Here is a 25,093-nt window from a genome sequence, read left to right on the forward strand (position 1 = left end):
TAAGAAACCTAACAGAAACCCAAATAGAAAAGAGTTTAGTATCTATCAGCATCTACGAGTATCTTTCTGTATCGACGAGCTATCCAAGTGTTATCACAAGTTATCTACCGAGTTATCGACGATTATCTAGCGAGCATTTACTGAGTATTAATTAGTAATTTTACTTTGCGATTTATACTGTGTACGAGCGACTCAGCGAATATAATCTGTATATGTATTTATCATTTTTAAATATATTCAACGGTTACGACAACAAGCAATAACATCCAGTAAATATCACGGCCAAATATCCTATTTACCAGTCCTCTACACTTTCATTGCAAAGAACCAGTACATTCTATTCTAGCAAACAAAATTTTGGCATTAGTACAATTTTTACGAACTCTTATTTTCTCTTTGAAATGTTCCGATGTATTCTTAAAACTCTCTGCTATTTCTTTTGCAGCTTTCCTACGCGGGTCATATTACCGTCTTATAATATAATTTTGTATCAGTGCGTTCCCTAAATTTTCTATAATCGCACGTCTTTTTCTCAAACGTATCGGTTTCAATAGTCGGATAACATTTTGCTCTATATGTTTAAAGAACACAGAAGTTCTGAGAGAAAAAAAGGAGAGCAGTAAGAACAAAGAGACCCGGAGAATGCATCAGGGTTAACAAGAACATGAATTTAATTTGTAAATATTTTGGATTCTCGCATCCTTATATTAACCTTCTGCTTAATCAATATTCATTGTTAAGAAACATTTTAAACTCAATCTACAATACAAAGATAAGATACTTTATTTTATATACCACATTGTGAAAATAAAGATAGTTTCTTCTTTACTACATATTTCTTTGCTACATAAAATATTTTATTCGTACTGTAGACCAACAACAACTTAAAATACTATTTCAAATATTTTTCCGATAAATTTGACCCAGCGCTGCTCAAGCACAGTTAACATATTCGCAAAGAAAAATCAGAAACAGAAATAACTTTTAATTATATAAATATCTAACTCGTTATCTAACTCGTCGGTTTCATCAGTCTCTGTAAAATACTGTTTCGAATCAATTTTACTGTCTCTCACACCAGTAGCGACAAGTTTAACCGTAATTAAAAATGTATCATAATCAATACTGAAATAGTCGAGTAATAACAATCTTTTAATGTTTCGAAAATCATATAGAGTAAATAGAAAAGTAATTATTTATGATAATATTGACATAATTCAACCGTTTGAGCCTCGGGGTTTTTGAAAAACCAGGGTAGAAAAGTCCCGAACGACAAGATAACCTCTTAATCGATTGCGAAAAGAAACAAGCGGCATGAAAGCGCTCGTCATATTCGTTATTCTTATGAAATACATCTATATTTTTATATATGCATACTATTAGTTTATAATTATTTCAACTTTTGTTCAATAGAAATTATTAAGATAATAACGTAATCCAAAATACCGTCAGTCGTCCGTAGCGTTCAAATGTACTGGGACTTTTCGATAGAAAATCTAAACAGTGATCACGCTGTTAGTACTCAAACGGTTAAAGAAATAACGATACGTCTAACCTGTACAAGTGTTCGATCACCAAAATGATACTTACCTTCACGTATGCTGGGAGATATCGTTCAAAACTGAAGACTTCGCAGAGGACTGTCCACTGATCGTTACGTCTGATGGTAAGATTGCGTCTGCAGGAGCGCTTGAAGAGCACTGAGAGATTGAAACGGTTCGTTACTCCACGTTTAGCGAATCAGAGGCACTGAAGCTGACTGTCTCCCACGTGTTCACGGTTGAACCACTCGAACGAGACTGCCGATACCGTTGTTAGACTCGAGCGAGCCCAACACGTATTAGACTCCAACAAGGATCAAAACGGAGGGCCCCAAATCCGCACGCTGATTGGTTATGAAGATAATCGTCAAACGGCATCTTCGTCCGCAAGATGGCGTTTACGACGTTAAGGCGCTCCAAGTGCGGGGGATCCTTCCCGAGAAGAGCGTGAACGATACCTGAATGAATGCCGTGCTTCGATGTTATTGATCGAGGGGTAAGGGGCGCTCGACCGTTCGGACCGTTAAAATCCGTCGATTACCCTTACAAGAAACTCATAGCATAGGAAATTAGAAATACTGCTACGAATGTTGAAGGGAATCGTTTTAGCTATCGGAGTACCCTTCCAAAATAACGCCTTGACTGCGAAAGCGAACTACAACGAGACAAAAGCTACGTACTATCCAAAATAAACAATCTAAAATACGGCTATTTTTACGATGAAACAGAAGATGAGCAAACAAAATAAAAAAAATATGCCTAAAAAAACTCAGCTAGCATGTTCCCACAGACAAATAAAATTTCTAGGTTAAAAGAACCAAACTCTATCTCTTATTTCAAACTGTCTCCAGAGAAAGCTCCCCTCCACCAAGATGCAGGTATAGCGATACAGAACACCAATAAAAACATGAAGTCTAGTTATTTTATGACATGTAAAACAACGGAAAAACTATATGTTATCGACACTCACTTTTCCAAAACATACACACACGCACACGAAGACATGGGTCGAGAACAATTAAACAAAATTATCATTGCCGAAACAAACAAACTGAAAAATAAATAGAGCGAGACATATCGCTAAATAAGACAACCTTCATATTTTCTAATGAAAACTCCTCGGACAAACCCAAACAACCAGACACAGAAATAAACTTCTTTGCAAATTACAACCGAATAAAAATCATTTTCTCTAAATTAAACAATTAAAAATCATCCGGTTTCGACGACATCCTGAACATTCTGCTCAAACAGAATAAAATGTTATTATACAGTGCTCCTTAATAATTTTAAGAGCCATCATAAAAGAAAGAAAATAAAGACCGCACTTTACTCTCAAACCTGCAATATATGTCTCCTAGCCAACATAACCAAAATATTCGAAAGTCATAAATAACACCCTAATCTCCTTTTGCACAAAAAATAAGGTAATTCCCCCCCCCCCAAAAAAAATCAATTCGGATTCCTTAACAATCAATTTTTAATAATCTTTATTCTAAGCATAAAGAAATTGCAATGTTTTAGTATCATGCGACCATTACCATACATTGTATCATTTTCATTTTGGCACACACATGTTTCATTAAATATTCTATTTCTTTGACCATCAAAGACAAATAAAAAAATTACTTATTTCAGGCTGTTACGCCGCGCAACACATCTGCACGCCATCCCGCGCGGCTTGCCAACCAACGGTCTACCTGTCGTCCTTCTAACACTCCATAGGCCCAAGGACCCACTATAAAGTTGCAATTCTAGCTGCATTGTTCGCACACATGGTCTAAGCACATCTGTTTGCCAGAAAAGACTTTCTAATTCCAGAAGTGTTTTCGGCCGGTTTTTAGAAAGGTCCTTGGGTTTATTATGTGCTCTTAAGAATTACGAAGAAAGCGGAGATATACCTAACGGAAAATCTGAGTTTCCCTATAAACAATGTCGCCTAGGATCCAATTTGGTAGGAGGTTTCTTCCTCCTCTCTTCCTTCCTAACATTGGTCCCAACCAATCGACATCGCGTATTATTTCCCTCACGTTACTAACTGAAAATGTAAGCAACGAATCCGCGTTCTTCGTTCAAAGGGCACACCCATACCAAGCTTTCCTCCGCATTCACATTAGAATAAAACTTTAGAGTTTGATCGTCTCTCACGGTGCCTAGAGTTCCTGCATTTCCTACAACTCTCACCGTTCCTGTATCTTTCTGAGTTCCTTCATCATTTCTCAAGGTGGCTACACGGCCTAGAGTCTTCTAAGGCTCTCACTTATCCAGAACTCCGACAGTTCCTATAACTCTCAAGGGCCTAGAGCGCCTAAAGCTCTCCTTCTCTCATCCAAGACTAACCCTTCTCTCGTGATCTGTATCTTAATCAACGGCGTTACTACTTTGTGTGATTTTATAAAGTGTTGGAAATATACATTATTATAACTCTGACTCCCAGTGTTATACCGCATTAACCACCCCGATTATCCTAACCGAAATACGGGGATCGAACTATTCGTGGTGTCGATTATTCTAATCGTAACGGGAATTTACGACTCCCGTTGACGCGTATTCTAACGACCGCGTCTCCCCGCGATAGCTCGAATAAACACAGGCAACGCTCATACCGCGCAGAGTGCACTCGTTCTCGTATACATCTGACTGCCTAACGCTTGAAACACAGACCGAAACACCCAGGTACAACTACAAAAAGACAGACTGGAAAAAGTTCCAAAACCTACTCGAACAGAACTGCGACATAAAAATCTATAACAATGTCAACCTAACAGACAGACAAATCGACTCGTTCATAGACGAAATAGAAAAACATATACAAATCGCCCTACAAGAATCCGTGCCGACGCTAAAAGAAAAAGATTCCTGCGAGTCCTATGTAAACTATAAAATAAAAAAACTACAACGAGATAAAAGCTACATACTATCCAAATTAAACAACCTAATATACAGCTACTCTTGCGACAAAAGAGAAGACATAGAATTCCTAAAGTACCTGCTACACGAAATAAAATCACAACTAAAACAAGAATTCGCAAACTCTATAAATCAATACTGGACAAACAAAATAAAAAATATCTCCAAAAAAGACTCTGCTAGCATGTTCTCGCATATAAATCAAATTTTCAGACCAAAGGAACAAAACTCACTTTACCATCATACCCTCGTTCGTTTCCTCACTTTTCCGAACGAAAAGTGTGAAAAACGAATCCGCGTTGTTAGTTCAAAGGATACACTCACACCGAGCTTTTCTCGGTGATGATACCAGAACAGCTCGGGACTGAAAATACAAACTCTCATCAATCAACATCTCTCAGATCAGACGCGTAAACAGCGCTTATAAAGTTGTGTTATTTAATAAAGTTCCATAGAAAAGAAACATAAAGTTCCGTTACGGCTCAACCTTCTTGTCTTTAAAACGTAAGCCTTAAATTTAAGGGACAAGAGAAAGTTGGTAAAGGAAGATACAGAACGTGAGAAAATCCAAGTTTCCCGTATCTAGCCTTGGTAAACAATAAATGTAAAGGACACTTGAAAGGAAAGATCCTTGCTTGGTTTGAAGGACCTTAACTATGAAAATGGCCAGATTTATGGTCGGTCCCTAAGCCTATCGAAGGTACCCAGTAAGGATGTGTAGACATCTGGCATCCATCTTGCCCACGGTGTGTGTCGTGGTCTCTGAAGCGGTGCGATGGTCTCGTATGTCACAATAACTTCGTAATATCTAAAACAACCGAAAAACTAGACATTATCGGCACCCATTTTTCCAAAACACACACAACACGAACACATAGGTCGAGAACAACTAAACAGAATTATTATCGAGGTGGTATATGTCGTGATTGCGTACACGAGAAATACTTCTGATTTTTAACAATAACGTTTATTACTTTTGACAGTTAACAACAAATAACGATTAACAAAAGATAACGATTGACAACAGTTAACTTTTAACAACGCTTGATAACAAATGATGCTTAACGGTGGCTATCAGGGGTCGACTCTCGTCTCTCTGTGTTTGCTACGCGTAATCCCTCGCACTTCGCAGTTCGGGGCAGATTGAATCTCTTTGATTCAAAAGCCACGCCGAATCTTTTCTTTGTTGGCCATCGATATCGCGCTCGTTTGGTAGAAGTCCGCGACGGTTGCTGGGTATGCGTTCTCCCGAAGATTCGGCGAAAGAGTCGTAGGGATAACTATGGCACATTAGGCTTGTCGGCATAGCGCTTTAAAGATAAAGCGCTTTGTGCCGGGAAGCCGTTGGAAATTTCCGAGGTCGAGTGCCGCCTCATTATCACCGACGCAACAAACTCAAAAATAAAATATTCTGCATATTCTCAAACGAAAACACCTCGGACATCCTCAAACAGCCAGAACCAGATATAAACTACTTTACCAATTACAACCAACTAGAAATAATCATCTCCAAACAACAGAAAATCCTCCGGCTTCGATCTTACCGGCTCGAAACACTTATCTAACAAAATGAAATGGTACTACATAGTACTCTTCGACAATGCGCTAAATAACACGTGTTTTTCCAGAAGATGAAAAAAAGCCAAATTAATAGCCATAAAAAAAAAAAAAAAAAAAAAAAATAAAGACGGTTCATCACCTGCAAATCTATAAACCTCCCCCCCAACATAAGCAAACTATTCGTTTTGAAGTGGTCATCACTTCTACGAAAACTCTACATCTGGTCTTTTTAGTTTTCTCAAGCGCTGACACCATCGACAGCATATACCCAATAGAAGCGGGCATACTCCAAGGCAGTGTTCTCGGACCCCTTCTATTCTCCATCTACACTGCCGATTTACCAATATCAACAGAAATAACCATAGCAACATTTGCCGACGACACAGCGCTATTAGCGTCCCACACCAACCCGATAATAGCCTCATCCACTCTTCAGCGAGGTCTCCACTCAATGGAAAAGTGGTTCCATAAATGGGGCTTCAAAATTAATAGAAAAAAAATCCACACATGTAACCTTCACGCTGCGAAAACAAACCTGCCCACAGGTCTCCATTAACAATATAACAGTTCCCAACAAGGACACAGTCAGATACCTGGGCATGACTCTGGACAGTAGATTAACCTGGAAACAACATATCCCAGACAAATCTAAACAACTCAGGGACAAACTCAAAAAATTTTATTGGCTCACGGGCCGACGCTCCAAACTAAACATACAGAACAAAATAACCCTCCACAAGGCCGTAATAAAACCTGTCTGGACCTACGGAATCCAACTATGGGGAACAGCAAGTAATTCCAACATTGAAATACTCCAACGCTTTCAATCGAAAACGCTAAGATCCCTATTAAATGCACCCTGGTATGTTACCAACGAAACAATCCACCGTGACCTCAAGATACCTACAGTCAAAGATGAAATACACAAGTCCAGAAGCAGATATAACACAAGAGTCAACAACCACCACAACCCACTAGTCACCCAACTACTGGACACGACGGACCAGATCCGCAGACTAAAAAGAAAATACCCACTAGATTAAATCCTTAGTTCTACTAGAATCAACAATATAAAGCTGTTATAATCCATGTCATTGTATCACGCCAAACTAAGTTACTGAAAATTCTCAACGAGAATTGATTGTAAATACTCTAATAAAAAAAAAAAAAAAAAAAAATTTAAATCCTAATTCTCTGAGTCTCTGAAATACTATCGCGAGGTTTTCATTATGTTCTTGAATCGTTGTTCCGAATATCACTATGTCGTCCAAATAAACAAGGCAATATTTTAACGTACTATTTTAACGTTTAAAAACGTATGCCTACAGGGTAGTGGGGATAATGAGGGAACAGATGTCACCGAAAAAAAAAATATTCTAAGAGCTTCAGTCTCGTGTAACGTAAATCACATCAGAGACCAGGACACACACACACACCTCGGGCAGGATGGTGTCCCGGTCGGCATACTTCGAACCCGATGGACCGACGAGAGGAACACATGGCGACCTTGGCGACAATGTATATTGGCGGAGTACCTGAGGATTCATTTATGGCCTAACGGCCCTTCCACCAAATGTTCCAGAAGCGTAGCAACGGTCACGTACGCCTACAGGGTAGTGGGGATAATGAGAGAACAGATGACCGAAAGTAAAAAGATTGTAAGACTCACTCTCGTACGGTCACGGCTAGAGTTCGGAAGTGTCTTATACTTGTATAAACCAAGTGAAAATAAAGTCTTGTTCTTCCTTATAAAATTTCTCTTTATTTTTACGTGACACTCGAACGGTCACGGCGAGAGCTCAGAAGTGTCTTATAAGTGTATAAACGAAGAAAAAAATTAAGTTTTCTTCTTTCTTTTAAATTTCTTTTTATTTTACGTGACAACCTCAAGATACCCATAGTCAAAGAGGAAATAGCAAAATATAGCTGCAGATATAGCAAAATAGTCAACAAACACCGAAACCCCCTAATCACTGGACTATTTGAAACGACGGACCACATTCGCAGGCTGAAGAGACACTACCCGCTAGACCTAAACGACAGATTCAATTAGTTATTTAATAATGTAATATTTACTTATTTATAATACTTACTCACAAATTATACTTATCTATAATATGTATCAACTTATTATAAATACTAGCCACGTTACTGCGCCACGCCAGAAAAATTGCTGAAAATTCTCAACGCGAGAATTGATTGTAATTTAAATAAACAATAAAAAGAAAAAAAAAGATTCCTAAGAATCTTTTGTGTTCTTTTCTGTTAAGTACTTCGGGTCTCTAAGGTTCTGGGCCAAGTATCGTGCGGTTCCTTACAATCTGCTTACTAAAAGACATCGCTACTTTCCTCACTCCGTAGCTAGGTCCTTTAAACGAAGTTTACTCTTTATTCCCCTTCCCATTCGCGACCAGACGGGTTAAGACGAAGTTAAGACAAGACTCTGCGACTACAAAGAATATGGAAGGCATACACATATTTATACGTGCTATGCACACGTAAAGTTATTTATTTATTTATTTATCTAGTGTGTAACACTATTAACTTGTAATAATAATAATATATATAATGCATAATATTGTATGCAATATATAACGCTATATAGGGTGAAACTGTAAAAACGTTATCGACCCTCGGATTCTATGATTTTTTGATATACTGTAGAAATATTTTGCCTATATACTATACTGTATATAAGAAGTGAACTCGTTTAGTTTTCAATATATTGGCAAGAAACTACCGGCTCAATCATAGTTTTTTTCTGCCTATAGATATTCAACTGTGACAGCCTATGCGTCTGTCTGGTTACCAGTCGCCGGTCGCTTATCTTCTGTTTATTAACAGTTATTTAATTATTTAATATTTGAACCTAATACACCGATGATACTCACTTTTAATTGAGTTATAAGTTATCAGTTATAACAGACTCTTGCAACCTCGCATATGTACGTTGTGTACGAAGCTTTTAAACTCGCCCGACCCTCATTTTCAAAGAGACCATAAGTTACCGGCAATCGGCAACTAAACTAATGCATACGCTGTCACGGCTGCACAACTGCAGATACAGAATTCACAGTAGTGATATCGGTAGTTTTTCGTGAATATCCCGGAAACTAAGCGAATTCACTTCTTATATAGGAAAAGATTATTTGAAATATCGATTTTTACAACACATTCATCAATATCGAAATCGAAGAGTATTTAACGTTTCTGCAATTCCACGTACTAAATTATATTCTTTTCAACGCTATTCAATTTTTATACGAAAGATTTCTCCATAAGGTAAGTAATTTTGTAATAGTTTGAAATGATGAAGTTAGATGCTTCATTCTATTTAGCATAGGTTATCGTAAATTCAAAGGAATAGCTTTCTGTTTGTTCATTAATGTGGCATTACTTAGTTTTTATCTAACTGATAGATGTAAACATTTTCTAATGTAATTTTAATATAAGAGCTAATGGAATTTTAAAGTCATTTTCCAAAAAAAAACGGTTCATTTGTAACCCATGGTTCCTTACAGATATTTATAACTCGTAACGAGCATTAAGCAATGTCATACAAAAAATTTAGCCTTGAAATTCTATTATAGGGTACCTTTCTTTAATAAATCTCCTCCGATCTGAAGGTGTAGGATCATCTACCAAAGTCATAAGATATAATTCTTGCATACCCTGAACAACCAATAAGCTATAACTAAACTGCGCAATATTTAATATTTTTTCTTTAATGCAATATAATTGCAATACTTTCTTACTCTTCTCATTTCCTATACTCTGTTGCTTTCGATGACATATCTTTCGTTTACCTTTTTATAACTTGAATCGAAGACAATTAAAATTAAGAATTATCGATACCTAATGAATTATACAAAAGCATGTTACGAAAATCAACGTAATCACATGGAATATGTATGTGCAATAACGACAACGATGGAAATTCAGGACGTCGAAAAACTGGCAATGCAATTGGGTTTCACTTTTGGAGGCAGAAATTTCCATAATGTGTCGCTGGGTCAAGGTCAAGAACCCATAGCGGAAGAAGCCATAGAACTTTCCGCGAACGAAGGCCACTGGGTAATTTTGCAAAATGTCCATTTAGTGAGGAAATGGTGGCCTACATTGGAAAAAAAGATGGAACAGTGCTCGGAGAATCCACATGATGATTATCGTTTGTTCATTAGTGCGGAACCCAGTCCTGATCCTCATGAATCAATAATACCTCAGGTAATAAACAATTGTACAATTTGAAAAAGCAAAAGAAAATATGCACTTTTAATTAAGTTAACATGTGCTAATTATATTCTTTAACCCTCCGTCGGTAATATGGTTTTTCACTAACGCGGTAGGCATTACAGGTCTTTCGTTAACTGGCCTAATTTCTTATTGTCTTTTTGCTTTAAAAAATCTGAGAAAATTCTGAGGTCCCTATTATAGTCCCTAATTTACTATACACGTGATACTTTAGCCAATAATATAGATAGATAATTACTAAATGTAAGGTTCGTTAAATTGTACATAGGGTATACTAGAATCAGCCATAAAGATCACGAACGAACCACCATCTGGAATTCAAGCGAATATTCACAAAGCGTTGGATAACTTTACCCAGGAAACTTTGGAGTCCTGCAGCAAGGAAACCGAATTCAAAGCAATATTATTTGCACTTTGTTATTACCACGCTGTACTTGCAGAACGTAGAAAATTTGGGGCGCAAGGGTGGAATAGGGTAAGTGACTTTAAATCTTAATGGATCATATGATGTTAAATTAAAAATTATGGATCGAAGATTTGTAACTGTTGCAACAATGAGAGAAAGCAGAAAACAATATTTACGTTATCTTGTGTAATGTAATAACTTCAAATTAATACTCTTTAACAGATTTTTTATTAATTATAAGACATATTTGGAATATATCTCGCAAATGTGATATATTATGTTGTCCCATAAGTTCGTTCCGTTTTTTGAGTGGTTATATATGTTAAGATTGTTTACATACCTTTCAGTTTCATGAAAAAATGTAATCCCCCTCTCGTTGTACAACTTCTTCCCATTTTTCAAGTGCATTGGTCCCTTATCGCCGTATGTTTATAAATCGACACATGAAATGTATACACAAAAGTCGGCACGAACTTATGGGATGACCTAATAGTTTAAAACATACTATAACTGTCTTCCTTGTAACCTGCAATCAAATTAGGAAAAGCTACTAATAAGATAAAGCATTACTTTTTATTAGTGATGATATTAGCAAAGTTCGTACATTATATTCTTTAATAATTGCTTTTTTTTAGTCAATATATGTTTTAATAATAAATTATTAAATAATTTAGAACGTACCCAAGCACAAATAGCAATTAAACAAATTTCTCTGTTACTATGTTATTAATCGTCGTTAAAAAATTACATTTACATACATACATATACAATTTATGTATGTATAGTGTACATGTATTGTATACATATGTATGTATATTATATATGTCGGAGATAAAAGAACACCGGAACCTTCCCTTTGGAACTTTGGGAAGATCCCTCAATACTGTATCCCCACTACGCACGCGTTCGTTAGACTTTCGCGACCGCGGTCACGCACGCCTTTTTTCGAGTGTTTGGCGAAAGGACCGTAGGGATATCCATGGCTCATTAAGCCTGTCGACGCTTACCCTTCGTCGTGACCTTGCTTATGTTTTGTCGGTCTCTCGTAAACAGTCTATCAACGGTGGTACACCATGTACCGATGAAACCGTTGGAAAGTTCTTTGCTGTCGAATGCCGCTACATATCACTTTGGATAATTATTATAACATAAGCGATTTTTCAAGGTAATAATACAATTTCAATTTAATTTTTATTTGAAAAGTAAATCTTTCACTTTATAGAAGTTTATAAACTCTAATAAAAAGATTAATGATTTTCGCACACACTTATGTTTCTTTAAATATTCTATTTCTTTGACCATCAAATACAAATAAAAAAATCACTTATTTCAGCCAACGCTCATACCGCGCTGAGTGCACTCGTTCTCGTCCGATCACGAAAGTTAAGCAACGCCGGGCACGGATAGTACTTGGATGGGTGACCGCCTGGGAACTCCGTGTGGTGTTGGCTTTTTTTTTTATTTTCCCAATCTATTTTATTTTTCTTAACAATCAACCTTTAAGAATCTATAATCTAAGCATCGAGAAAAAGATATGTTTTGCTATAACACGACTATTACCTCGCATTATATCAATCTCATTTTTGCACATACTTATGTTTCTTTAAATATTCTATTTTTTCACATCAAACACAAATAAGATTAATGATAAGACTCCGTTTATTATTCTTGAATTAGTACAAGTACATATCAAATACGTTTTTTAAATTATTATAACATTATATCTGTAGATGTTTGTGTGAAGAGGACGTAGGTTGTGAGGATTAATGACGAGATTACTTGTTGTTGTAACCGTTAATATATTTAAGACAATAAATTAATATACAAACGTAGACGTTAGTCGTTCGTACGAAGTATAAATCGCAAAATAAAGTCGCGGAATAAATACTGGCAAATGCTCGTCGCGTGACTTGATAGACGCTCGTTAGGTACTCGAGGATACTCAAGATGCTGTTAAATATTCGATATGTATTATATATGAACTCACTATGTACTCGTTATGTACCGTCGCTCGCGATCGCGTCTGTTTATTTATACTGGTCGGGGGAGAGTCGGAAAATTCAAATTCGTCTTCATTCGACGGTTGCATGTAGCAGCGACATTATTTTGCCCGGAGTTATTTTGCCCAACAATTCAAAATTGTTGATGTTATATCGCTTTGCAATACATATCAAAATCAAAATATCTCTAAAATAGCCATTTCAGAGTATGAATTTTATTCTATTATTTCCTTTGCCTTTTCAGGACTACACCGATTAATGTGAAATAATAAAATAAAAAATATATAATTCCATATAAAAATGTAATATTATCATTCAGAAATCCCTCAGTTATCCATTCGTGAAAAAATTACATCAAATTATATACCCCTCGAAATTGTTGGACTTTTGTTGGAAATATTTTTCGACACCATCGATAGCTTCAATAATTTACGACGAGATGGAGCTAGAAGGCACTACAACAATTTTTACAGAAACAGTTAACAAAGAAATGAATTTACACTTTTTGCGTAGGTGAATTATACCTTGCACCAGATTTTTTGGTACCACCAAATAGTGATTATGATGCATATCATCAGTACGTCGATAACTACTTACCTGCTGAAAGTCCTGTTCTGTATGAATTTCATCCCAATGCAGAAATTGGTAAATATATCTAACATTTCCAAACAACCTAATGAAACTGACATAATATCATATCATATTATTAGAGAATAACTAATGAATACAAATCAATGTTGTGAGATCGCCAATTCGAATCAAAGTTTATGTATTTGGAGTTGAAATGATTAAGAATAGTAATCGTGAATTGATGAATAATGTCACAGTAGCATTATAACTAGCTGATATACTCGGTCCTTACCCGGATGTATATCCTTAGTAACTGATTGATGTTAATATTGTAACAAATAAGTCAAAACGAAAAGAAGATGAATAATAATTGTTTGGAGAAGTAATTACCTTGCTTGTTGTAAGACGTGAGCCTTATGCTCCCCACTTATTGCATACGGCGCTCGAACTTATTCCGAATACAGCCGAAGAATGACGATTGATCTGTTCGGGCCATTTTTCACTGTCATTTTTCAACTTCACTGTTGCCAGTGAAGCAGCAGTTTATTCGTTCTGAAATTTTAGTGCTCTCTTTCATTGCTTGACAACTTAAAATAGTAAATAGGTGCCAATTTGGTTAAACCATCTTTGGAATATTCTCTATCGAATGATTTGAGTCTAATTTAAATCGGTGCAGTAGTTTTTGAGTTATAACCGAACGAACATAAAAGCACTTTGCTCTTTATATATGTATATGTATACCAGAGATAGAGATGTTGCAAAATTTGAAACCTATACTGAGGCCCTTGACTGTTAGGCTCTGTTAGGGAATATAAGTTAGAAGACGTAAGAATTCTGGATGTAATAATTGTGTAATGTAATTAATTTTTATCTGAGAAAGACACGTCTGCATTTCAGACTAAATTCTTAAGAACTAACCGTTAACAATGATTAAACTGTTCAACAATTAAATTATTAAACAAAAGAAAATAATATCGACATCTTTTATATATATTTATGTAGTATCGGAAAAAGGATAGGATTAGGATGATTTAGATTTGTAAAATTCTCCTAATACTATTTATTAAGATAAATAAAAATAACAGAGATTAATTGGACAGAGAACGATAAATGTTCAACTTGAACTATAACACAAAAGTCTTATTCCGTTCAAATCACTCTGGCAACTCTATAACTAACAACTCGATCTCTCTACAACGCTAGCAACTCTACAACTCTCGTTTTCGGCATCTGCACTCGCACGCTCTCGCTTCTCAACTCACCTTGTACGCCTTTTGCATTCGTTCTCGCCGGCGTCTCAACCAACACTGTCTTTAGCATCTCTTTGTCTTTTCTCGTCCCATCGAACGCGTGTCCCGAAACCCCGTGGCCAGGGTCACGCAGGCTCTTTCCACAAAACTGTCCACTTGAAGGGACCGACGACACATCGATGTACTCGACGGTGCCACGGCTCTCGCCATACCACTACACATACCACCCACTACGGAAATCTGCTTTTCCGCACGTACGACGCTCCTCGCTAGCAACTTTCTCTCAAGGGCAGTTGCCATCTCCTTCCAACCACCAACTCACGATTTAGCCAATTAACAGCGACGTCCATTTCCCTCATTCTCTGAACTAACGCTTTTCTTAACGAATCCGATGATTCCGTATCCTTAGACACACCCAAGCACAGTTTTCCTAAGGAGCATCATCGCGACACAAATTCATTCTATTCTGTCGTGAGCCGCGAGACGAGCGAGAGACGCCATTCCGAAGTGACCGTTGGTAGTTGGCCGTAATAGCGAATCCGAACTTCTCGACATCTGGACAATCGTTCCGACGTCAATCGCACCGCGAAACGTATCCCACCGAGCTCGAACTTGTAACCGCGAACCGATAATTGTATCGCGTGTTCTACGCACGAGTGTATATCACGAACATAAACTAATAAATTGTTATTGTTAACGATACGAGTGATTATTCTAGACCTATCACGCCCATCACCTCAAACTGGTGACCCCGACGTGATTTTTTGTGTAAGAGATGACAGTGATAGACTAGCCGCGGTGTGAACAGTAGTGTCCGCAAATCACTCTATGGAAATGGAGAGCAAACCAACTCCAGCCGGTGCTTTGTTTCGCGTGCCACCATTTATGCCTACGAAGGCCGGGCTCTGGTTTTCGATCTTAGAGAGGTATTTCAACGTAACCGGCATTAGCCACGATAATGAAAAAGCCGTAACCCTCGTGGGATTCCTTGACCCACCATACCTTGCAAAGATCGAGGATACCGTGACCCACCTCCCTGCCACCGGCCAGTACGAGAAATTGAAGGGCGAGCTAATCCGTGTCCTGACAGAATCGGACAGCGCCAAGGTTGAAAGGTTAGTCGAACGCGAAGAGATGGGCGACAGAAAGCCCTCACAGTTTTACAACGACCTAAAGAAACTAGCCAGCCCGCTCGCGTCCGACGAGTTCATCCTAAACCTGTGGAGGAACCGCCTCCCAGACCGTATCAGGGAAGTCCTGGCCGCAGTTGACGATACGAGCATAGAAAAGCTGACCAGGACCGCGGATAGAATCGACGAGGCGTACGACCGCCACGGCCACCGCGCGCATAGGGTGGGCGCAGTCGCCGAGCCACTGGCATCATACGAAGATAAAACCGACGCACTGGCCGCCGTCGTCATCAGCAAGGCGCTAGACGGAATGAAGGCTATGAGAATCGACGGGCATTGTCGACCACGAAGACGCTCGAATTCTCTCACCCGATCCCGCCGCCGTTCGCGTTCGCGAGATAACCCGCGCCAGGACGGAATGTGCTTCTATCATGCGAGGTTTGACGATCGCGCCAGGAAATGTAACGCCCCTTGTAAGTGGAAGTCGGGAAACGACACCAGCCGTCCGTAAAAGCGGCGAACGACAACGGCTTGGGATCTCACCGCATCTTTGTTTTGGACCAGAGAACGAAGACTTCATTCTTAGTTGACACCGGTGCTGATATCAGCGTTTATCCCCGAAGCAGGCTATCCACGGACGTAAAGAAAACAGCGTATGAACTATTCGCTGCCAATGGGACGCGCATCGCAACGTACGGCACTTTAGCGATGGAGCTAAACCTGTCCCTACGCAGAGCATTCAGATGGAACTTTACGGTAGCCGACGTGCAAACCCCCATCATCGGCATGGACTTCCTAAGCCATTACGGGTTGCTCGTGGACGCGCGAAACAAAAGCCTCACCGACACGGCAACTCGAATGTCATCGAGGGGATACACCGACACGACAGACGAAGTGTCCGTTAAGACCATTATCGGCGAATCACCATATCACCAACTCCTGGCAGAATTCCCGGACCTCACCCGTCCACCGATTTTTGGAAAAGAGAAGACTCGACACGGCGTGGTACACCACATCGAAACCACGCCTGGCCCGCCGGTCTACAACAAACCCCGCCGTCTCGCACCTGATCGACTTGAACAGGTAAAGGAGGAATTCGAGCTCATGATCGAGCAGGGTGTGATGCGACCATCGAAAAGCCCGTGGGCATCACCTCTGCACGTAGTGCCGAAAAAGGACGGAAACCTGCGACCATGCGGCGACTACCGCGCGTTGAACGCCCGCACCGTACCCGACAGGTACTCACCGCCGCATATCGAAGACTTCGCGCATCATCTGTTTGGTAAGCGAATCTTCTCAAAGATCGATCTCGTCCGCGCGTACCATCAAATTCCGATTGCGCCCGAAGACATCGAAAAAACCGCGATAACAACACCTTTCGGGCTTTTCGAAGCAACAAACATGATGTTTGGACTTCGGAACGCCGCGCAAACATGTCAGCGATTCGTCGACGAAATCACACGTGGGCTCGATTTCGTCTACGCGTACATCGATGATTTCCTAATAGCATCGGACGACGAAAGTCAACATCGCGAACATTTGAAAATTCTGTTCGACCGTCTCAATAATTACGGCGTCGTGATAAACCCCACGAAATGCGAATTCGGCGTGCACGAAATTACTTTCCTCGGATACTCGGTAAACTCCGACGGAATTAAACCGCCGCCCGAACGCGTCGAAGCGATTATAAAATTGTCGAAACCCGCGAACGCTAAGCAGCTACGTAGGTACCTCGGTATGATAAACTTCTACCGACGTTTTATACCGGGGGCCGCAAAAACGGTCAAACCGCTCAATGATTTGTTAAAAGGCGCGAAAAAGGGCAACGCGCCCATAGAGTGGTCGGAACAGTCGGAAAACAGCTTTCGCGAATCGCAACGCGCTCTCGCGGATGCCACGATGCTGGCGCATCCGATACCAGGTGCGCCTATCAGCCTCTCGGTAGATGCGTCCGACTACGCAGTGGGAGCGGTATTACAACAACAGCTGCATGGATCCTAAGATTTATTGCGGGTCCTTAGGCTCGCTGTAAATATTCGGAGAGAGTGTATCGACATCTGGCAATCATCTGTTCGCAAGGTAGAGTCCTTGTGTAGCGAGGCACGGGACAGAAACCGTTGGGAAGTTTGCTGTCGAGTGCCGCTACAGTACGTACATTTTTTGACGAAGTTTCGAAATAGTCCAATAAAAAAAATTCCAATTTGTCCTTAGAATTCATAAATTGATGAATTCGTAATATAATGCCAAATAGGCAATTTAGTCAATTCTCGATTTAACATAAAGGCTCTTCTTGAAATTAATACACTGAAGAATTTATTTTATACATTTATTAGGGTTTTTAACGCAAACTGTGGAAAATTTGTTTAAAACTTTATTGGGTATACTAACAAGAACTGCCAGCGATACAACAAGCGGAGATATTTCAAAAGAAGACAAAATAAAAGGACAAATAGAAGACTTATTGGACAAACTACCAGAAGAATTCAATATGCTAGAACTTTACAGCAAGGTACTCACTGCCTCTCTCTGCTACTAACTTTAATGAATTATTTAATAAATCTAAATTTAAAATAAATAGAAATTAGTAATTAAGAAACCGGAAATCTTTAAAAAAACGTTCAGACAATAAATATTTATTATCAATATTATTGTCAATATTTAAGGTTCTCATTATTTTATTGACAATGTATAGAATATTTAACTTTGGAAAACTAAGGCCAAACAGCGATTGTAGGGGACATATGTGTAGATTCATACAGAAAAATTCTTCAGTACTGATATTTACAACATTTTAAGCTCATCAAAATCGTTGCATCATTTAAACAATTAACTGCGTTAATTACATGATATTGCTTGATTTTAATTACGCACCCCGTAAGGGATTTTGAAAACTAAATTCCGCAGTTAACTGGTTAACATCGAAGATAAACCGAGAGACGAAATTGGGTATAGAATGTCGAATCTCGGAACAATTTCCGTCTCTAATAAAATCTTTGTTAAATTTCTTAGGTGGAAGATCGTACACCATTTGTCACAGTTGCTTTACAAGAATGCGAACTCATGAATCTACTGTGTGAAGAACTTAGAAGGTCCCTGCAAGAATTAGAGTTAGGCTTAAAAGTAATGACAAATATTTATGCATTTTTATATTTTTACATTTTACGCAATCGCACACATGATCCCTCGCATGCACGACATATACAGAAGGCTATATGTAACTAGGGTAAACTACAGTTCAGAAACAATATAAGATAGCAAACCAACACTTTGCCCGGATTTATGGGCAAGAGTTATCCCCCACTAATTTCTAGAATTGTTTGCTCGTAATAAGAAATATACTAAGAAATAATTTTATCTATTCTGTCTTGCACTGTCTGTTTCTAACCTCTATTAGAGAGGAAATTTCTCTCTGCCCCTACCTTTGGTGCACACATTGTATAGACCTGTAGAGTAAGCGCGAATTTTAATAATTTAATATTTATATATTTTATTATAATTTGATAATTTAATATAATAATTAAGATAATTTGGCCCAATTCGATATTTGAATCTTTTTCCATAATTAAGAAGATTACTGACAACAAAAGTTTAGGTTATTAGAGACTCATTAGTTCATATTTTCATTCCATATACTTACCTATTAATTAAAATAATTAAATTAAAACTTTACTGATATTTGAGCATCGTTACAGACTTATGAAGTCACGCATTCTTTGGGTACACTCGGTACGTGGTCAGAAACGTTCGGCCTTACTAATTTTTAATTACCTGTAACTGTTTTACTATTAATCATTGTAGAAAAAAATACGTGTCACAAATATTTCTTCCCTAAATTAATTTACATAATTACTGAATACTATGCAAATTCTTGGGAAGTCACCTTTCCGGTTATCTTCCATTCCTACTTCTAGCCTCGATCGTAATATATACTGTATACTCAATACTGTTTGTTTATTACCTTTAGTTATACTGTTTATTATGATATATATAAGAATGCTGCATATTTATATTATTACGTTTTGTATCTTTCCTATATGTATAAATATTGTTTATCGTATAGGAGTAATAAAAGATAGATCTCTGTATTTAAAAATTGTAATGTCACGTTCAAGATCAGGTTTCAAGGTCACCGCAATGTCAGACACAATAGCGTATAATACGTTCTCCTTTATGTGGTGCAATTTTTTCTGAAACATATCGTGGCATTCACGATAAACCGGACACACTGTATATATGTTTACCAGTCAAAAAATTGTAATTACTGCGTGTTTTACAAAACACGAGAATTAAAAAAAAACTACAATTCTGTTATCTTAGAAAACTCTCTCGTTAAAAATTTATGAAAATAAATTACTATTAATAACTATAACGTTAATTTCAAATTAATAACGATATTAGCAAAATACTTAATACAGATACAACTGAGAAAGTGGTTTCAAACTTTTAGCTAGCAATGTATGTGCATTTCATTTAGAAAGAACAAACGGGAACATTCGATAATTGCACAAAAGGATCCCATGCATAATTGCACAGTCGTCGTTCCCCCTGCGGGACGCCTGACGTACTGGAAATCGAATATCACTGAGACAATGTACCAAAATACTAAATCAAAAGTAAAACTGTTTTATCTTTTATTCTTTCTAAATCATCCTTTTACTAACGTATTTGTGAGATCTTTCTGATAAAGATGAAACCAAACAAATAATTTGGATTATATTTACTTATTAACATGTATTTAATTATTATTTATAAAGTAAGCAAATATGTATATTAGTAAGTTTCATTGGTCACACATCAAAAATAGAAAATTTAGATCTTTGAGTTAAAGGTTTAAGGTTGGAATCAGGTTGAGGTTAGGTTTGATGTTTGCCGAATGTGTCACGATCGGCATACTTCAAATTCCATGATGGAGATAAAGATGTGGCAGCCTTGGCGACAATATATATCGCCGAAGTGCTTAATGAGTCATCGATATCCCAACAGTCCTTCCACCCAATGTTCTAGAAGCGTGGCAACGGTCATGTACGCCTACAGGTTAATGGGGATATTGAGGGGTGACAAACAAAAAAGAAACAGATCCCACCGAAAGTCAAATTGTAAGAACTTCAATCTTGGAAAGTCACGGTTGGAGCTCAGAAACAAATCGCAGTCAGTGTAAATTCAGAGTACAAGAAATAAATAAATTCTCTTGTTTTTTTGTTACATTTTATTCTTCTTTTCATTTGAGCTACCCCCTTTTTTATTTTACATGATAAATGCTTCGACTCTTGTCGCCTTTTTTTATTTAACTCTTATCTAACTTATCCTCTTCTACGTTGGGCATATCGAAGATCTCAGTTTTTAGAACAGTCTCTACCTCCCTATAACTGCAACACTTGAGTTCCAACTTTTGTGCAAATACCGAATGTTTCTTATATGTGTTTCTGGAACCTAATTTCCAAATTGTATGTTATATAAAATACTTTTAAATATATCATAAAGAAAGAAATCATTGTAGAATTATACCATACGATGAATGCAATGACAAAGCGACATTCTCCTATGCGACTCAAATTACTGTTACAACTCTTGGAACATATTGCCGTACTTTTTCCATCATCATTAAATCAATTAGAACATGATCAACTTAAAACTATTGAAATGTGACATTAAATTCGAAATTGTTTATATTGAATGTAACTGCTTCTAGAAAACAATTATAACTTCTCAAATTTATTGATGAAGGAAGTTACATAATCTCTTGAATTTTCAAACTTTAAATGCTGCTTTGTAACATAACGCCAGACAATTAATCAATGATGTTTTTTTTGATAGGGAGAATTAACTATTAATGCTGAGATGGAAGATCTACAAAATTATATAATGATGGATGCTGTTCCGCCGTCTTGGACAAAAAGAGCTTACCCTTCAGAATTAGGATTAAACAGTTGGTTCACGGATATGTTGTATCGAATAAATGAATTATCTAATTGGACTGCTGATTTTAACGTAAACATTTACTTATTTTTTACTATTATTGTAACTTTTATTATTGTATAAAACAATGCCCTATTAATATCGAAATGTCTCAGTTTGTGAAATTGATAATTGAATCCGTGGCAAATTTTGATGCCTGGAATTCATTTCAAACTGGTAAAATAAACATAGCAAAATTGAATGAGCGACAGAATAAAGCTTCGTTCAACGCACACGATTGTTGCTACCCATAAAAAGCGAAATTTTAATAACTCGTATCCCTTTCCAGTAGAAAAAAGCTGTAAAGACTGCTTAAATCTATTCAACTAAAATAAGTTTAGATGTGAACTGATATGAATCAAAGTGTTTTCATCTTCAGATAATTAATCTATAGATAATTTGTAGTAAATAGAATATGAATCTGCCTGAACTGAATCCAAAATAGTTGGATTGAGTTTGTGTAAATTCATATTAATTGAGGACATCGCCCCAGTCTATTACAATACCTTTCATTAAGAAAAAATAGAAATCATAAAATTTAACATTTCCAAGCAGCTTTATTCGCATACTCGCCTTTAATATCCTGTATTTTATGCTCTTTAGCTGAACTTGGGAAACAATCTTTTGCTTGGACTATATTCGAACCCTCGAGAAGATGGCAAACCAGATATTAACGAATCTTCTTTCAGACGATATTAACGGGTCATTCATATTGTTTACGTGTTCCAAACGCAGAATTTTCCTTTTTTGCCAATTAACATTAGAATCTAAAAAATCTTACAGCATTATTATTCCACTTTATTGCAATCTTATTCTCCTCATCAATTAATCTATTCTAATAACATAACGCATCATTATGCAGTTACCATCGTCGGTATGGCTAGGTGGTTTTTTCAATCCTCAATCATTTCTAACTGCAATTATGCAACAAACCGCACGCAAAAATGAATGGCCATTGGACAAAATGTGTTTATATTGCGAAGTACTGAGAAAAACCAAAGAAGAAATCACGTAATTATTAAAAACATTACTCCGTCATTCCTTCAAACATATTCTTTATTTTTATTTTTCCTTACCGTATGATGTTAATATTAAGCATACTATACTTATCGCACATATACAATGGCGAAAAAAAGTATTTGTACATACACATCCTTATTTTTCAATGAACCTTTTTTTGGCGGAATCTACGATTTATTTTCGCAGCATCAATTTTTTGTAGTCGTATGAAAGTACTATTATATATATTATTACATTATATTATACAGTATATAATACCATTAAATGACACAAAGATCACTGCAGATTAGCGGGGAGAATGAGGCACAGGCTTAGAGCATTGGTTCCTTTATAGTATTGTATATAATATAGCTCGTATATAATGTAAATAGTATGTGTATGCTCACTTTTTGTTATTTATTAATTTCGTTTTATTATTAAGTTGATACAATTTTTTGAGAACGCGACGTAAAGTTGTGAGGGGAGAGTGGAGTTCATAGCAGTGAAAACGAGCAACGAAATATTGTCTGAACTAGAAGTCATGTAACCCCATAAGCGAAGCAATAAATAATGGAATTAGATTTAATATACATGAATCTAATTAATTAGTAGCTATATAAATGCTCTAATAAATATAATGATGTACAAATATTTTTTATAGCTACTGAATGTGCCAGTATCTATATATTATCTAATATATTAAAGTATTAATAAATAAAGATATCTTAACTGCATTTTTAAATATTTTTAATATTTTACTTCGAGTACATTTATTTACATAAACTCGCTAGTTTTCATCATTAACGAAATTCAGTTACAATTTGTATAAATTTTATTCCAGAGTAGTAATAATCGATTTTTCACAAAAACTTTACAGATCGGCACCAAGAGAAGGCGCGTATATAAACGGATTGTACATGGAAGGTGCACGATGGGACGTTCAAACAGGATGTATCATGGACTCTAGATTCAAAGAATTGTTTCCATTATTGCCAATTATGTATATTAGGGCGATTACACAGGACAAACAAGATTTAAAGAATATGTATGAATGTCCTGTGTATAAAACACGATCGCGAGGTCCTACTTACGTGTGGACGTTCAATTTAAGAACTAAGGAGAGAGCTAGTAAGTGGATTCTTGGTGGAGTGGCAATTCTATTACAAATCTAATTTTATAAATTAAATTATGGACTAAATATGCAATTAAAATAAAGATTTTCGAAATTGTCAAAGAGTGTTGGTATTCATTTTTCAAAACACGGTATTATTTTATGCAAGATAATATTTATATAAAAGAAGAAGTACAACGCATTTCTACGTACGATTACAATTTATTTTTCCATTTTAAATTACTTTACAACTTACGGGAAGGGGTAGGGGGTGCCCTGTAGAATTATTTATAATGTTTGTCATATTTACATTATTTTACACGGAGGGAGATTTGAGTGTTGAAAATTTTGTGGTTCTTTTTCTTGTTATTTTTATTACGGTTTCGGTATCCACCAATATATTTTTATGCATTTTCTGTGATTGTCTTCTGTGTCTTTTTGGGGAAGGGCCATGTTGTATCTCCACCTGGTGTCTACAGTCTGTCCATTTAAGTTTGCCTCGTAGAGTATTGTTTTAATCCCTGTTTTTCTGTTTATATGGTACATTATTGGAATATTATTTTGGTCTTGGAGGTAGTTTCTTTCGTCAAGGAAAAATAATTATTTATGATAATATTGACATCATTCAACCGTTTGAGCCCCAGGGTTTTTGAAAAAAGTCCCGAACGGCACGATAGCTTCTTAATCGATTGCGAAAAGAAACAAGCGGCACAAAAGCGCTCGTCATATTCGTTATTCTTATGAAATACATCTATATTTTTATATATGCGTACTATTAGTTTATAATTATTTCAACTTTTGTTCAATAGAAATTATTAAGATAATAACGTAAACCAAAATACCGTCAGTCGTCCGTAGCGTTCAAATGTACTGGGACTTTTCGATAGAAAATCTAAACAACGCGATTACGCTGCTTGGTACTCAAACGGTTAAAGAAATAACGATACGTCTAACCTGTACAAGTGTTCGATCACCAAAATGATACTTACCTTCACGTATGCTGGGAGATATCGTTCAAAACTGAAGACTTCGCAGAGGACTGTCCACTGATCGTTACTGTTGAGGTTATTAGATGTATAAAGAAAGAAAACGCGTGGATAAAGTGTAAGGTATAAAATATATATATTTAATTCAATAGAGAGGTGTAATAATAAGTAGGAATACAATTTGAGCTGGTCCAGATCCGCACGCTACTGCCGCGTAAAATAAAAAAAAGAAATTTAAAAAAAAAAGGAAACTTTATTTTTTTCTCGTTTATACATTTAATAATACACTTATAATACACTTCTGAGCTCTAGGTGTGACTGTTCAAGACTGAAACTCTTACAATTTGACTTTCGGGGGGATCTGCTTCTTCTTTGTTTATCTCCTCTCAATATCCCCGCTATTCTGTAGGCGTACGTGACCGTT

The 25,093-nt window shown here is 36.9% G+C and overlaps 1 protein-coding gene and 1 non-coding gene across 2 annotated transcripts; both read left to right on the forward strand.

The window, feature by feature from the left end:
* Window positions 1-9,941: 9,941 nt before the first annotated feature.
* On the forward strand, window positions 9,942-23,806 carry LOC126926382 (dynein beta chain, ciliary-like). Its single transcript, XM_050742706.1, has 9 exons — window positions 9,942-10,235; window positions 10,531-10,737; window positions 12,988-13,120; window positions 13,182-13,313; window positions 17,952-18,127; window positions 18,628-18,738; window positions 21,433-21,606; window positions 22,436-22,584; window positions 23,450-23,806. Exons 1-9 carry the CDS (start codon window positions 9,942-9,944, stop codon window positions 23,742-23,744), a joined length of 1,671 nt encoding a protein of 556 aa, XP_050598663.1. The 3' UTR covers window positions 23,745-23,806.
* LOC126926396 (5S ribosomal RNA) lies at window positions 12,001-12,119 on the forward strand. The gene has a single exon (XR_007714532.1). It is a non-coding gene; the product is annotated as a 5S ribosomal RNA (ribosomal RNA).
* Window positions 23,807-25,093: the final 1,287 nt, after the last annotated feature.

Source organism: Bombus affinis, chromosome 17 (genome assembly GCF_024516045.1).
Source record: "Bombus affinis isolate iyBomAffi1 chromosome 17, iyBomAffi1.2, whole genome shotgun sequence".
Lineage (NCBI taxonomy): Eukaryota > Metazoa > Arthropoda > Insecta > Hymenoptera > Apidae > Bombus > Bombus affinis.